The 17,354-nt window shown below is 40.7% G+C and overlaps 1 protein-coding gene across 2 annotated transcripts; it reads right to left on the bottom strand.

The window, feature by feature from the left end:
- Positions 1–1,764: 1,764 nt before the first annotated feature.
- YTHDF1 (YTH N6-methyladenosine RNA binding protein F1) lies at positions 1,765–16,967 on the bottom strand. Of its 2 annotated transcripts, XM_071572778.1 has the most exons (5): positions 16,652–16,967; positions 16,264–16,288; positions 14,742–14,821; positions 9,245–10,768; positions 1,765–3,280 (listed from the first exon to the last, which is right to left on the bottom strand). In XM_071572778.1, the coding sequence occupies exons 1-5, from the start codon at positions 16,676–16,678 to the stop codon at positions 3,254–3,256; spliced, it is 1,683 nt and encodes a 560-aa protein (XP_071428879.1). In that variant the 5' UTR covers positions 16,679–16,967; the 3' UTR covers positions 1,765–3,253. The 2 variants fall into 2 exon arrangements, with proteins under 2 accessions (XP_071428879.1, XP_071428878.1); XM_071572777.1 differs by lacking the exon at positions 1,765–3,280 and having other exon boundaries at positions 3,293–10,768.
- Positions 16,968–17,354: the final 387 nt, after the last annotated feature.

Genomic DNA, 17,354 nt, shown 5'->3' with positions numbered 1-17,354 from the left:
TCACTGAGATCTCACTAGTATCTTTGAGTAAATTAATACCTTTCAGTTCTCCAAACTAAAATCATTTTGTGAAAAAACACATCTTTCAGTATCATTAGTACTGTAAAAGGTGAACTGAAAAAACTGAATTTTAAGTTTTACATCCCCTATTTCCATCTCCCTGGAATGAGGTAAAAAAAGAAAGTCTGGCCTTATGAGCATGATGTGTTATGGCAGAGTAGTAATCTTGAATATGAGCTTATTTTTGTCTGCCTGCTTCTCTCCTTACACCTCAGTAGAGATTTAACTTGATCATTTTCTCTACAAGCCTAAGTCATTTAAAACCATCATTCACAGCAACAAACACAATCTTCATAAAGATTATTTAGAACTATTACTTTTGGTGTGACTACCTGCAAACGAATGTTTCTTCCCCTAACGATGTAAGTTCACAGCCTCAGAGAAGTGAGGTGTGCTGCTGTCACCAACCAGCAATTGAACCAGAGAAATAATGTCATTTAACTCTGCAATGAGCATTTGGTGCTGCCAGCTCCATTTGGCTTAAAAACAGAAGGCAGAAGTGCTACTGTCACACCCAAACACTAAAAACATCAAGCAAAAGCAAGTCATTTAAGGAGTGAATTTACACACAATTCCAAAAGCATGCAAGCACATTCTTTTAGAACTGCTACTTGGACTAAATAAAGAATAAGTAAGATCTGTGACATGAAGTTATTCTACAAGACCCACTGGAAGAATGTTCTTCCCCCTCACAGTGTAATTTGAACACTTCAAAACAAAAAAAAAAAATTGAGTCATCTCCTGAAATTGCACTGACAGCGGATTGAAAATCGCAATGACCAGCAGCCAGTTCCAACGTGGTCGTGATGGAAGGGATTATTTTACCCACTGTTAAATCTTCTCCCACTTAACTCAGATAGTGCTATACAGCACTGCAGTATCAGGAAAAAATCTCTGCATGCTGAAGCTGTTATGAATGTTTTCTGCTACCCACAAAGCCAGACAGCTGAAACTTTTAGCTGTTCTTTTAATAGTCAAACCAGTTTGAGCTAAAGGCTCCCAATTTGCTGGAGTTTTTTTCTGTTATACCTTTTTATTTTGTTAGACTTCTATCTGAAGTCTGTGGGTATAACACTGCAAAAATTCTTTAGATCTGAAAAAAAAGTAATAAAGTCGTGCAACTAACTTTCCTCTTCAGGGTCCAGATGGAGCCGAGTTAATTTTGGCTCTGGAATCACCAATTAAGTGTTCTGACATAACAACTGAAACTAACAGCAGGTGCTTTTATTAGATGGCAACATGTTTATAAAATGCAGTATTGCTTCAATAAGTCAGTTAAAGATATCAAGTCGAATTACTAAAGTTAGAGCTGGAAAATACAGCCAAGTGCTGGAAAAGAAACTGGTCAGAGCTTTACTTGGATTTGGGAAGTTCTTTTCTCCCCCTGGTGACCCATGGCTGTGCTGCTGCTTTACTTCCAATCCTTTCTTCAGCTTCTCTACCATACAAGGAGAAAGGACAAGTGACAGGCACTGGACATGCACACAGTTCCTTAGAGGAATAGCAACAGTCAGAGCAGCTTGAATGTCCTCTGCAGAGTCCTGTGAAACCTTTCTGGAACCACCAAGTGTGCTGAGAGCAAAGACCTGAGTTACTCAATCAAACCACTTCTCAAGGCAGACTTAATTCACCAGTCAGCATAAAGGGTGATTGTACCAGAGGAAGACAACTGAACATAGGGAAAAAATGAAAATGACATCAGGCTTGCTAAATATGTATTGTTTATTAAGGCTTGTATTCTCCTAGAGGAAAAAGTTAATCTGATGCTGTCCATTACCCCTTACAGGCAGTAACAGTCCAGAGACAGAGTTATACGTTCTAAATACAAGTCTAAATGATACAGATTAAACTTTATTTAAATTGGAGGTCCTTTTGGAGTAAATAGTATTCAGAAGATACTTGCTTTCTAATATAGTAAAAGATCCTCTACAATAAACACGTGCAGATTCAGTGTGCTAGAGCAGCGGACATGAGCACCATTTCCATGCTTAATTGGAACTCCAGTTGGTGACAGGTTCTCCGACGGTCCCCTCACTCCACAAAAACATGACAGCAAATTCAGTTTCTTAAAACAGGTTTTTTTACTCATCCAACAGAAAAAAAAAATTAGACATACACACTGTCAATTTTAAACATCTGAGGCATAATCCATCATATTATCCGTACTATTAGTTCCTACGTTAAAGCTCAGCATTATTGGTATAAAAACTTTAAATGGCATTAGGATTTGGGGGGGTTGGAAGGGAGTAATGAAGGGAAGGATTAAAAATGATCTGCAAGTAACTAATAACACCTGAAAGCTGAAACAGGTTTTAACACATTGTTTAAAACCCCTGCAATGTCGATAGCATCACATTATTATTTAATTAAGCTACAAAAACTGTAAAGCAGAATTATGGCTGAGAGAAAGCGTCTCGCTCACCCTCGGCAGGATATGGAATAACAGATGCACACTGAAGCACTGGCTAACAGAATGTGGAAGGGAAATACTTTCCAGAGAAACAATTTCACTGACAATTTGATTTTCTACTAGACAGAAAAACCCAACATGGCGCATCAGCAGTTTTAAAAGTGTAATTGTACAGATTATAAATAAAGAGGCAGAGCAGCTGCACAAAGTGATCAGAAATTTAAGGGTTTTTTTTTCCATTTCAAAATTCTGAAGTGCAGTATCTTAAGAGGTTTTTTCCAAATGACAAAAAAAAATTTAAAAAATCAATGGATGGTTTCTTACTTCCGCCATGAAGAAAAGGGTTTGGGAGGAGGATAAAGGAAGAATTGTCAGGTATTTTCCATAATCTCTGTATCTGGCTAGGAACATAATTCATGCCAAAATAAAGTCTTTGGGAAGCACTGACACTTTAGTATGCTCATGTATAGGTCCACATTAGGTTAATAGAACTGTTTATCAACTTAAAAAAATAAAAACAGACACACCTTTATTAGTGATTTCTACAGAATTTTACATAGAAAAAAAGATACAAATTAATGCAGATCCACTTGGGCAAAAATAAACTACAATGTACTTAAAGATGCGACAACTTAATTTCCCCTGCACGAGAAGATATATTGGAGCTGAAAGCTTTAGTTTGTCCTGATGCCAGGATACAGCACCAGTTATACATAATTTTGTTTCTCATAGTCGAATTTAATATCAGTTCTAGTATATATATCAAACTGTTTATGTTTATTCTTATTGTTTGTTTCGATTCTGACGTTCCTGCAAAGAGAAAAAAGTTAAGATTTTAGTCAAATGAACAAGCAAAAAGATTTTAGTAGTTTAACAGTACTAATGTGACCCCAGATAATTATACACTTAAAACAATGCTGCTATATTTTATAAATATATTGTTTATACCCAGCAAGCCCAAGGTTTGAGTCCAGCCTCAAGTGGAACATCTGAACAAATACCTGCACAGCCACTTCAAACCGACAGCAGATGAAGGTCAGAGAGAGAAAGGTATGAAATACCAACACTCCTAAGGAGAAAAAGCATCTGCAATATTCTACTTTCTGGATTATTTTAGCTACTGCAGTAGTAGCACAACTAATGCACGAGCAGAAAGCAGATGGCAGATTAGTGAACTCCACAGAACCAGCATAATTTTGAAGTGCACAAATTACTTTGGAGTTTAGTCACACTCAGTAAAAGGAGGGATTTGAGCTGTCTAGAAATTCTGTTCATAATTCTTCCCATCTGCTCAGCTGTTCTGGGAGGCACTGGGAAATACTTGACAAGTCAGGGGGGAAAAAATCAGGTAGAAGAAAAGTTCAGTTTTTGCATGGTCTGATAAAACCCAGCATGGCTGGACTGAACAACCCAAGCACGTCCCACACTGTTCCACCACAGCAGCTGGGAGGATCTTCCAGCCTCTCTCAAAAGTTTCTGCTGGTCACAAATACTGAAAACAGATAAAAGTCACCTAATCCATCCAGCAGGTGGGTCTTCATCTCAGTGAAGTGGTGCTCTCCCAGGGGAGCCTTTGGAGCTTTGTCTGCACAGGGATTACAAACACACACTGAGAATGTCCAACCAAAATAGGGGGGACTTGTCCCCCGAGTGTTTCAGGAGCCCCACAAACTGCACAAGATGCAACAGACAGCAAGACAAAAACATGCTGCTGCTTTCCTGACTCCTGTGCATTCTCCAGCTAAGGGACCACTGCAGACTGGATGGAAAGGGTCCAGCCTTTCCATTTTCCACCTGTCCCAGTGTTGTTTGGAACAGACTATGCAGTGCAGAACTGGCATGGAAAGACTCAGCTCTGCAACTGCATCAATATGGCTCCAAATCCTGTTTCAAGGAAGAAAGTTGTGGACTAGCCCAAGCAGCAACAACAGCCAACTCCTAAAGTAATGCCTTCAGATTCTACTTGTTTTGTGGGATCCTTCTGTATAAAGTTCATCTCAGAATTGCTTCAGTTGCAATATAAAGCTTATTTGCAAATACACCAAACATTATAAATGTAACAGATTGCCTTTGCTGCTTCAGCTGGTCACAGCATAAAAATCAGGAGGTATTTTTAAAAACTGAATATATTGATTTCTGCCTCCAGGAGGAATATTAATATTCCAATTTTCATAATAAAATTAAATCAGTGAAGTCTTGCATGAATTCGTAATCTCTGATTTATGGCAGAAGTAAGAAATAGCAAAACTGTCTTACCAAATCAACAAAACAGATTGTGTAAAGTGGTAGAATTAATTTTAGAAATCTATATTCCTCCTGTCTTTTAACTGCTGACTATGATGAACTGTCAATGACAGCCACTTCTTAGTGGCAAAGCATCAGAACGTATTAGGTGTGGAACGTCAGTACCAATAACATTCTTACGTCTGCCTGACATTTCAAACAAAAGGTGGTTAGAAAGAAACTAGAACTGAATCATATCAGCTCATTTTCAGCCTTCAAAAAAGTAATAGTTCCATGCTAGTTCCATTTCTAAGGTGGCACATCCCATCTAATTCTCCTGCCTTACCATGTTCATCATTCCATTCTTTCCCTCTGCCACCTCCTAGAACTTCTGTTTTCTGTGTAGGCATCCACTGACCCTTTTAATTCTACTTTAAAAGGTCCCACACAAACAGAGACAGGCAACACCTGAGACTGACTTCTAGCTGGTACTTAGAAAGTATGCTCATGGCAGTCAGAAACTCAGCTCAGGCTTTATAATTTAGTAAAAAGTGCTAATTACTGAGCAAGTTCTCAAGCAGTTCCTCCTACCTTGCTGCTTCCTTTCTCTCTTGGGGGCTAATCTGAGTCTTCCTCTTTACAAGTGTCTGAAACCACATAAACTGATGCAACAGTTCTTCGTGCTCTTGAGCACTGGCTGCTTTTTAGAAGCTCTAACTCTCAAATTCTCTTCCTTACTGCTATTTAGCACTACTGCAAGCAAGAACAAACAGTTTTGTAAAAAAACAACAAAGCTTTGCTCATTTTGGTTCTGAAGATCTGGAGCCTTCACAGTTTCTCTTCTCCAGTGGAATTCTCCGGTATCTCACAGGAGAGCTCCTGTTGCATTTGTGCTTTGTGACACTAATGAGTACAGTCTTCAGACACAGGGAAAATGGGTTTTCACAAAATTTGCAGCAGCAGCTTTCATCTTGGAGACACTCATCCCTGTCAAACTTCTGTTCTCTTCAGCTCAGTCTAAAATAGCTTCACCCTTCCTACTAAACTTAAAGTCAATCGGATCAAAGCATTCATCTTCAGACATAAAAATATAAATGTTTTCTTTATACCAGAAGAGTATTAATCTTACAGTTTTTAACTAGAGCTTTGGAGGGAAGGACAATATTCAATCCTTACAAAGTGCTGTGTCCACGAGTGCACTCACAGAAAGCTCACTGAGAGGAATTACACAGGGCTAGAAGAAAATGAGTATTTCCAAGTGCCAACCAGCAACCACGTGCCAGCCAACACTTCTCAGTATTTAATCACCTAAAGGAGAACTGGTAATCTTGGTGATTCGGGAGCTTTCTGAGGCTATGGAGCTCTCACAACAAAACACCAAGGGGTAGACCTTGGAACAGCTGAGTGCCTTGACCCAGATCAGAGGTGACAGCACAGCAGCTCAATACAAACTGTGGCCACCTGCTCAGGTGCAGATCTGTGACAGCTGATCTGTCATCTGTCCTACCATGAGATGCAAATACCAAAACCTACAACAAGTTTATTGTCTTTTCAAGCTTTTTAATTTTGAAAGACAACTTTGTTAGGACTCTGCAAGCATGTTTTTAAGGACTGTTAAAAATTAACACCACATCACACACCACATTACTTTGAAAGAAACTCTCCTGTGTTGCAACCCTTTTACATTTTCAGAGCATGAGTTTAATCACAGAAGTTGCTGTTTGTTGACACTGCAGCACCCCCAGAACTGACTGAAAAAGGCTGGGACAGTCAGGAGATACTCCAGCTTAGTTCATTCCAGATCCCAATATCCTTCTATTACTCCTTTCCCAGGTTCTGGGTCACCAGAATGGGCTTAAATATTTTATTACTACAGCAAATCAAAAGCTGGACTTAAATCCCAGCATGAACAAACCTTCCCTCAATTCCAGATATCGTCTCTCAGCAATACTGGTGATGGTGATGAATCTTTGGCACCTTAATGAGTTTCATCCAGCCCTGTACCTGCCCAACCCTCACTGGATGATCTGGCACCACCACAGAGTGTTCCCACCTTGCTGAGCTCATGCACAGTGGGGCTGGCTCTGCACAAATCAGCTGGGGAAATGCTGGTTAGCAACAAACTGGAGCCATCCACAGAACTGAAATGCCAATGGCTTGCACTGCACAGATCACATTATTGTTTCCTACTAAATATTTGTGTGCAAATGACTTTGTAGCATTCAGGTACTCCCTGTGGTGATTTTTAAGAATTCTGCCCTTTGTGATCACAACAGCAGTGAAATGGAAGCATAAAATTTCAAGAAGTAATTTTACAGTTAAGAGTATAATGAATAAAAGCAGCAATTTGAGAACCAATTAAGATGGCACATATACAACCAACCATCTGAAAATGTCAATTAGGTCTTAACTGGCAGTAAGATTCTTTGAAAATTACTGTCATAGGAACACTAACTTTGTGTAACAGGAAGGTTTTAACATCAATAGCACAAACTTATCAATGATAAGAACTTGAAAGTGTGTGTACACCCTGCAAAAAAACCTCTTCTAGTAATCAGCTAGACTTCTAAAATCTATTTCAGTCAATGAAGGGGAAAAAACTGGCTTCCCAGACAAGTTTCATGGAGTGCAACCTGACAAGCAACATCTCATTTTTCATTCCCTTGCTGTTGATCTGCTCTCCCTCTCTAGTACTATCACCTTCCTCGCTGTACTCTGGTGTCCCATTTTCTAATCTATTCAGAGGTAAAAAATATTAAGACTTCATATAGATTATGTTGTGACTGTGCCATAGAAACTAGACCCTCAGTTTTAACTGAGGAAGAAAAATGCATTATTCTGAAAAAATGATCCTGTTGTAAAGACAGGAGTGAACTAAGGAAGAGTATTTTTCAGTACTTGAACTGAAAGTGGGAATGTTGTGTTTATTAAATCAACCCAAAATGGGAGATCAGCCCAGGAGTTGAACATCAGCCCTGTGAGCTACTACAAAGTAAAGGAATTTCAGTGTTCAGGATCTTCCTCAGGCAGTGAGTTATCTGCACAAGAGCAGAGGTGTATCACTCTCTCCCCAGTCTCACTCCTTAAGCACACACACTGTTCTCCCCTCCAGACTGGGCAGTGAATCACAGGGAGACTCAGCATTAAAGACCCCAAACAATCACCCCCCTCTACACCATAAACCCTCAAAGGAAGCCAAGGCCATCCCACTTAGTCAGGATTCTCTGCTACACAAGTAACACCTCTCCAAGACGCTGGTTGGATTAAGTATTGAATTGCTGATTGTCTACTGAAGGAATGAAGTGTTCAAGTAAAGGCTCTTGGGTTCTACTCTGTGAAACCCCTCAGGGAGTAACACAAGAAAACTTTCCAATTTTAAGCTGTCCTTCCCTGCTGTGCTGAGGTCAGCTGTGCACATCTATCACCACCAGGGAAAGTTCAGCTGCAAAGTTTTGAAGATACTGAACTGTTTTACTCTCATAATTTAAGGGCACATTCTATGAAGGCAGTTTAAAGCAATTTTATCTGCATTTTCAAATGGCAATAAAAACCTTTAAATGGCAATTTTAAAATTTAAGCTGCAGGAACATGCATTAAGTCTTTGCTTTAAAAGCATTTTGAAGCAGGTGTGAGCTGCACTGAACTACCCCTGTCAACAAATGCTGTATTTGCAATGCTAGACAAAAAAAGTTCTATGAAACATTATCAACATCAAGCAAATTTAAGTGTTGCTTAGGTAGTAACTACACATCCCAACTCCTATTATTTTGTCAGGCCATTACTTCTAGACTGGCTTATTAGAGAAAGGGACTCTTGAAGATGAGGTCATGGGATGGAGAGGGACAGGTCTCTGGTGACAGACTTAAGAGCCATGGAAGTGTATGGAAATTTTTACTACACTCTCCCAGTTACTGCCCAAACTTCTCTTGCTATGTCTTCGCTCAAAACTTCAAGAATTAGTAGACAGATTAAACCTGGGAACTGAAAACCTTTATTTATCCAAGTAATACATGTGACTTCAGCAGCAGAAACGCAATCTTTCTAGCACTATTCCAGCAATTTTATGCAACTCTTTCTTTTCCAGAGAGATCAACTGAACAAACAAAATCAGATTTCTTGCTTTTAAAGGTCATGTACAAATTTCAAATACCAGTACAGGTATCAATTTTGATATCCTAGTTCCAGTCAAACAGTGTTAACACCTCGTATTTAAGGCAAAAAACTTAAGTGGCAATCACTGACAGAATCCAATTCTGAAACAGAAACTATTTTCTAAATTATTAACCATTTTAAGATAAAAAAGAAAAATCAAACTCCAATAAACTGGACATCAAGTCCTCTACCTCTATTACTGCTTAGCTTTCTGCTTTGAAACTCAATAGCTATGAAACTTTTCAGACAAATTATCAGTTTGTGTTGTTAAACACACATAAAACCATCAAGACATATTAAGAACATTTCAAATTCCTACTTACATTTTTCCACCATAGCAGCCTCCACATTTCATTTTCCCCATATCTGTGTATAAAATAAATTTTTTAATAGGTTTACCTTCCGCACCACCTCCTCCTCTTCCTGGCGCTTTTCATAATGAGAAAAGTCATCAAAGATGGAGGTCGTGTGCTTGTAAGTAGCAATAATTTTAAGCACTTGTTTCGCTTTTTCTAAGGGCACCTCCTGTGTGTCACGGGAGTTTGTAACGGGTTTGTTGTCATTGTTCTCCAGCCTGATGTGTCGCAGTTGGTTGTTGGGCACATCCTTCACGAAGATCCACTTGACATCAAATTTCCCCTTCCACTTGTCCTGAGACCAGACACCTGCACTGGTGCCGTAGTCCACGGGTGATTTCATCTCTGCTACTCCACAGAAGTGTCCACTGCCATTGACACTGAACAGCAGGTAGACTGGACCCTTGCTGTTCATGGACCGAAAGGCGCTGTCCAGGCGTTTGTTGCCATGCTCTGTACTACACCAAATAGAATACTTAATGGAACGATGAATATCATCCTCAGAATAGCTCTTTATTATGAACACACGTCCATTTTTAAGGTTCCATTCGAAATCTTTAGGGTTATAGCTGTGAGCAGCTTTCAGTTTTTCCAGGACAGGATGGGACTCTCCACTGGGAACAGGGTTGGGCTGAGTGCTGCCAGCTGAGCCGCCGTCGGTACCAGTTCCCCCACTTTGGCCAAAAGCTGCGTTTCTGTTGCGAGGAGCTACCCAGCGATTCTGGGGTGGCTGCTGAGGGGCCTGGTACTGTGGCTGAGTCAATGGAGGAGGCTGAGTTGGAACAGGCTGAACAATTGGTTGCTGTGGCTGTGGAACAGACTGAGGAGAAGGTATCTGTTGGGGGGCAGGAACTTTTGCCACAGGACCCTTATTGTCCCAAGTACCTATGTCCATGTTATGCTTTATAGGGGGAGGAGGCAACGCCCCTCCGATTACAGGCCCAGTTTTTGTTTTCATTTTAGGCTGTGGCTTCGCAGGCTTGCTGGCAATAGCAGCCCAAGAGGTTGGTTTGGATACTGGCAAGTTTACATTTGATCCATTACCAGAGAGGGCACCTGTCATCCCAGCACTGTTAACAACAGAACCGACTGTTTTCACCGCAGAAGTTGTAACATCTCCACCAATCTTAAGTCCAACCATTCCCTGTTCAATACTGTTCATTCCAGGAGCTTTATTTAATGTATCATTATGAAATCCTGTCTGTCCATCCACAATGGTGCCACCCAGTGAACTGGGTGGGTAGCTGTAACTGCTCCCATATGCTGAGCTTTGAGTCTGCTGTCCTTGGGATCCGCTGGTTCCCCAAGCTGAGAAGGCAGGATTTTCAGGGAAAAAGTTAAACCGGTGCTGATAGATGTTATTTCCCAGACCCCCGGGCTGTCCAAAAACAGCATCGTGCATAAAATGATGATCTCCATTACTCAGCTGTCCATAGGTGGTGAGATAAGGGATAGGAGGATCTCCTCCTGTAGACCATGGTGCTTCACTGAGAGAATAGGGGAAGCCAATAGATGGTGGATAATAACTGGACAGGTAAGGATCAGTCATTGATGGATAGCTACTGTTCTGTTAAAGAAAAAGAAAGTCACCAGATAAATAAACTCTTCATTTAGAAACAGCCACAACACTGTTCATCACCAAACAGAAAAGAACAATAGAGACAAGGTAATGTAATTTCTAATTACTGAACTTAGTTCACATTCCAAGAAAGACTCAGGGCTAAAATGGACATTTATAATATAGCCCAAAACTAGTGGCTTACAGATCTTTCAAGTGATGTAACTTAATTACATTACTAATCCCGAGCAACTTATTTTTATTTTTAACTCACCAAACTAAGGATATTTAGAATTTCTAGATTGCTACATGGGAGAAGCTTTAGACTGAATTACCTTCATATGACAACACATAACACATAATAGTACAATCCTCATTGTGGAGTTATTTTGACAGGTCAACAGTTTCCAACAAGCAAATCATACCTCAAGTGGTAAAACATGTAAAGGAACTTGCAGGCTACTGGAAGCAAAGGCTACTAGACAGGAGCACAGCGAGCCCACACACAGGCCAAGTTTGCTACAGCCTGAAGTTGCAGTGCCTGGTGCACCACAGACAAACACATGCAAAGTTGGCACATGGCACGTGCCATCCAAACTGCTGCAGAAAGACCCTCTCCAGCTTTCTGTGCCTCTTCCTCCCTCAGAAGTCAAGTTACAACTGTGCAGGAGTGTTTCTGACTGTCCTTCCAAACAGGCTGTCTCTCCCACTCCATGAAATCAGAGATGCAATGATTATAAACCAGCAGATTCCCCCTGAAATCTCCTCCCTTTCAGCTGTTTTTCAGACCAAACTGAGAAGCCCTTCTATCCACTGACCCTTCTGCTGACTCCTGATTTTGAAGCATTCCATATGATTTTCATATTCAACAATGCAAAAGAATAAAGCCAGAATATTCTAAAGGAGGTTTTATTCCTCTCCAAATAACTGGAAGCACATATCCTGGAGACCTTCCAAAGTGACACTCTAACTGCAATTACCAGTGAGGGGGAGGGAAGGTCAACATCTCCTGTTAATGACTCAAACAGTAGCTCGCCTCTCCTTACTCATAAAGACTATTTTAAGAAAGGGAACTCTTCTTTCAAACTGCAAGATTTCATACTTGAAAAAAAATGTATCTGCAAAACTAGTGGAACTGCACCTGAACTAGGCAATTTTTCAAAAAGTCTGATTATTTCTCAGCCTTTTTTAAGCACAGAAAACCCTCCTTGCTGAGGATAAGAATAACACCCAACTGATACAGATAATTTTTACTGCTCATTTTTCAATGCCTCCTTTCCATGACAGCCCAAAGCCAGAGAAATACATATCCTTACATTCCATACATAGAATGATACCATAATATGCCTCTCCAAGATTTAAACAGCCCAAACTGAACATTATTAATTTTAAAAAGTGATCTCTGCTACTGTTTGTGCTTCCTTTATTTACATGCAAATTCTATCATTAACAAGAGGTACAGAAATCACCTTCCTATGAGATGATCCCCTAAAATATATTGAATTTTCTGAGACTCCCAAGCTACTGTAATCAATATTTAGCATATCAAAACATTTTTCTGAAAGACTTCACTTTGACATTGATATGTGTTATATTTTAAAGTGTTAACACAAGAAAAACCTAAAAACAAATGCAGGTGTAAGGGAGGAGACACAAGTAGTTCTCTGAGATACTTCTGTTTGTATGTTCTACAGATTTAGAATTTAGGACCAAAAAGAGTAAGCTGAGAGAAAAGCAGGTGTTTTGTCCTAGAAATATTTATGCTGAAGGATTCTAGACAATTCCTGTGACTGTCAGCTCCTGTCACACAGCCTGGAAAGTCTCCACAAGGATTCTAACAAGATTAAAGGAAAGTTTCAGCAGGCATCCTTTCCAAACATTCCATCTATTTGAACTGGCTTTATGCCAGAGTGTGTAAAACAAACCCTGACAAAAGTCCTTCCCTGCAACAGCAGAACCTTTATTTCAACAAACTCATCCTTGACCTTTCTGCATCCTTATTCTTTATTAAAACCATCATCAAACAAAAATAACAAACCAACCCAAGCACTGTTAACCAGGAAGGGACTCTCCTTTTCCCCAAAGGATGCTCCTTGCTAATGATTCCATGTTCTCTTGGTTCTGAATGACTTTGGGTGGGGGATGCTTTTCTTGCCCTGTGTAAATCTGTGTATGGATGGTCTGCTTGACTCAGTTCCCTTTGCTCTTTAAAGTACTTTTAGTGCTTTACAGCAAAAAGCTCTCACATCTCTGCATTACCTTCTGCTGCTTGGACACTGGAACTTTCATGGTCAGAAAAGAAGGCACTACCCAGGCACAGTTTTCAACAGAAAGATGGAAGGCAACTACATTTTATTTGCTTTTATATCGTGCTCATACTCATTTTAAAGACCAATCTGTATTTTGAAATGATGAAATGAATACAGTATTACCAACCTGTATTTGATTTCCAATATAAAAAATACTGTTCTGTCAGCTGAGACTTTAATTTCTTAAGTATTTTTCTAAATATCCAATTGCTTTCAAATATTTGTTCTAAGTCATTTGTGTTTTACAGTAATTTTTAAGGGCTGAATAAACCTGGATAAGTAGATAATAAAGCTTTGTTCAGCAACATGGTTGTCTTCTGTACCAAATCTCACAGTCCTAATTAATGCTACTGTCACTTTCCACTTAAAATTGTAAAGAGGACCTACACAATTGTTTCTTGTATCCTGCCAACTTCTCACTGCAGCATAAATAAATTGCTCAGTGGAGCTACATTTTCATAGAGAAAACTTTTATTATAATTATGGAAATTCTAACAGCCTTAACAATTTTTCTATTTAAACCTATAATTGGACTTGTTGACAGCAAAGACAAATTTTCTGTAACTAAATGGTAATAGATGGTTCTACTTTTTTCTGTGTAGTGAAATGTTCAGTATATTTCACATTAGAAAACAGAGCTTGGTTTAAATTACCAATGTGATGAAACTAAATTTCAAAAATTAGAGGAAGGTCAAAGCTTATTTTAAAATTAATGCTGCATTAAAAAATAAAAATTTACTTCCTGTTGTCCCCACAATTTTCCCAGCTTTATACCTCCCACAGTGTGTTAATTCCAGAAGAATGTTTCCCATTGAATTATTTTAACTTTGTGTGAGTCAGGAGAAGGTGTCTGTGCTGCAAGGGAGCTCAGTGATGTCATCACCATTAACACTGGCATCTACCAGCTGCAGGATGAATTATACATTTCCTTTTTAAAATGTAACAGCCTTTCTATCAAGAAATAATCAGGTAGCTCTGGTGTCTCTTTCTGAAATTGTATTTCATACTTGTGAATGAAAACCTTTTGCTTCTCCAGTTTCTGCACAGTTTGTTCACTTTAATGATTTGAATGTTAAGTTAAGAATTACTTCAATCAAAGATATTTTGAATTATAACTGCATTTAAGTCGTGGATGTCAATTTAATGTATGTTATAATGAGAGCTTACATTACAGTACCTTACTCTTAATAACACACCTGTAATTCTTAAGATATTTCAGAGGACATGAAAGAAGAACAATATCTGTTGAATGTAAAAAGCAAGTGGGACAATTCTACAAACCACAGAAAGAGCATGGAGCAAAACTCGCTCCCTGTTCATTTCCAGGATTATGGAACAGAATCAGGAGAGCCCAAAAGCAGAACTTTCAGACTCCCACATGCAACTCCTCTATCAAAGAGCTGTGAGATCAAAGTCTGTCCCAGTCCAGCCTCATCAATAACCTGCACTGAGGAGCAACCAGCTCCCACTGCTTGGAGCACAAACTTCATTTCCACTTGTGGATATGCAGAGTAATATCAGCCTGGGGAGCACAAACACTGGTTGTAACACAATGTGCTGTCACTTCTTTTCCCATTTCTATTTAAGGAATTTGCTCCTTCCTCACAGTCCTATGAACTGAGAGCCAACAGAATGCCTAAGGAAAAAAAAAAAGAAGTTAAAAAGACACTAACCTGATTTGACTGCCCAGAAAGGTAAGGTTCAAAATCGCTGTCGTGAACTGTGTCCTTCTGGTGTAACGAACCATTTTGTACTACAAGGAAAAGGGTTACAGCAGATTTTAACACCACTCAAGAAAGAAGTTCCACTCTATGCTAGTTTACAAAAAGCCTTATTTCTTCTTCAAAGCATGAAAGGTCATAAAAAGACCAAGTGATGACATTTCCCCCCAAAATCTTTATAGTACTGCTTTTAAAATAAAGTTTGAGTAAATTTAAGAGAATTATTAATTAAAAATTCTATGGTTGAGAGCAAGTAGAAAATTCATGTGAATTAACTCCAAACAAAAAATAATTAGTAAGGAGAATTTTGTGAAAAAATATTGGGAAACAACATCTATTGTTCTGGTCCATAATGAGAACACTCAAACTCACAGTCCTCCCAGCGTGTTATTCACTCCTTAAGCTGCCTAAAATAAGATGATGGGATGTTACATTTAATTATGAAATGATGACTTTTAAGTGCTTTGATATCCTGATTATTTTAAGGAAAACTTAAGTTTCAACCTTCTCATCTGTAAAATAGAGATATCTGCCATAATCAAATTCCTACTTCAGCATAAATGAATGTCTGGAAAGCAGACAAAACCCATCCCTGAAATACACACAGACCCAAAAGTACTATCAGATCCCTCTGAATTATTTCCTATGTTTGCTTTAAATTTAAGAAAACAAACACATTATATGAGAGTTGCTGTATTTACCCATTTCATAAAATATAACACTACACCAAACAGGACTTTCAGCAGAAAAGTTCAGGAATTTACCAGAGTATTTCTGCAAAGTTTGTCAGGGAGAGCAGAGGAAAAAGAGCAATTACAAACACTGGAAATGGAGTCAAACTTTCTGCAGCTGGAAGTAGCTGGATTTTTAAGGCAGGTTAAGAGCTATTAAAAAGCATTTATGAGTTGAATATTGTTAGTTTCTAAGCCTGAACAATTACACACTTATTAGCAATCACAGTAACAATCAAGGTATTTTCTTACATGACTTGTTGTTAAGTTTAACTTCAAATGAATCACAGGAGTTGTAAGAAAGGTTATTATCCCACCAGAGGTTAACTACCTTTTATTGGAAACTCTTTAAATTATTAAGATTTTAGGCTTATGTCAGTATCTCAGCCAAGAGAAGAGCTACAACACAAATGCATTCACAGAGCAGAGTGTGCAAAAGTTTGTAAAAATACATTTTGTACAGGGGTATCCTTGTGACCTCATGTAGCAACCTGCTTCACCTTCAGGAAATGAGGAGCTTTATTTAGTACCAACACACAGCCCTCAGCAGCATCAAGTGGGATGCAAGCAAGCTTGGATGAATGGCAGTTTATGTTATTTTGGAAAAAAAAAAGCACATATTCCCTTATTCCCCAATATTTCCCATGCAGATTGAGGGATACATTTCTGCTCCCCTACAATACCTGTGTAATCGACCTGTTACAGTAACAATTTAAGCGACCACATCTGATTATGATCCTCACCTTTATTATCCTGTCCCTTCGGTCTCTGGGAAGCCACGGCACATGATTAAGGAGAAGAAAACAAAAAAGGGGAAATTAAGAAGTTAATTTTAGAGAAACGCTTATATTCTCACAGTACAACAACACACACACTCAGGATCTGAGGACGGAGAAGGGGGTCATAAAAATGGCCAGAAACGTCTTAGGGTTTGTTTGAAGCGAGGCTGGAGCGGCGTGTTCCACGGATCACTCGGCACGGGCCTTCCCGGGAAATGGCCACGGCTCCCGGGAGGCGGCGGGAAGTTGCGGAGGACTCGGCTCCGGGGCCGCCCGTGGGGAGAAGAAAAGCCTCTCGGGGCCTCCCAGCCGCGGGCCCGGGAATCCCCCGGCCCGCCGCTCACCCACTCACCTGAGGGTCAACGCTTGTGGCAGACATAATTCATGTACACGCCGCCGTGGTGCAGCAGAGCGCGCCGGGGCCGGGCCGGGCCGCGGGGCCTGGCGGAGGGGCGGCGGTGCCTCCGCTCCCCTCAGGCGGCGGCCGGGCGGGGAAGGGGCCGGGGCCGAGGGGGAGAGAAAGGGGCCGCCGGGTGCCTGCTCGGGGCGGTTCGCGGTGCGGGGCCGGCCCCGGTGTCTCACATGCCCGCGGGCCGGGCCTGGGGCCGCAGCGAGCGGGGCAGCGGCGCCGCCGACTCCAATGGCGGCGGGCGCCGGGGTGCGGTGACGTCAGCGCCGAGCGCGCGCGGGGCGCGCCGGGAGCGCCCGGACGGGGCGGGAGCGATTGAGGGGGGGCGGCACCACTGCGCGTGCGCAGAACTGAGATGTGAGGGGCAATGAGAGACATGAGGGATGTGAGGGGGAATGGGGGATGTGAGGGGCAATGAGAGACATGAGGGATGTGAGGGGGAATGAGGGATGTGAGGGGCAATGAGAGACATGAGGGATGTGAGGAGGGATTTGAGGGGTGTGAGGGACATGGGTGATGTGAGGGACATGGGGGGATGAGGGATGTGAGGGACATGGGATGAGGGATGTGAGGGGGATGAGGGATGTGAGGGATAAGGGATGTGAGGGATATGGGGGGAATGAGGGACATGGGGAGGATGAGGGAT

This window comes from Pithys albifrons, chromosome 18 (genome assembly GCF_047495875.1).
Source record: "Pithys albifrons albifrons isolate INPA30051 chromosome 18, PitAlb_v1, whole genome shotgun sequence".
In the NCBI taxonomy this organism is placed as follows: domain Eukaryota; kingdom Metazoa; phylum Chordata; class Aves; order Passeriformes; family Thamnophilidae; genus Pithys; species Pithys albifrons.
Note: the sequence above shows the minus strand (reverse complement) of the source record. Positions and strands in the feature narration are given on the sequence as shown.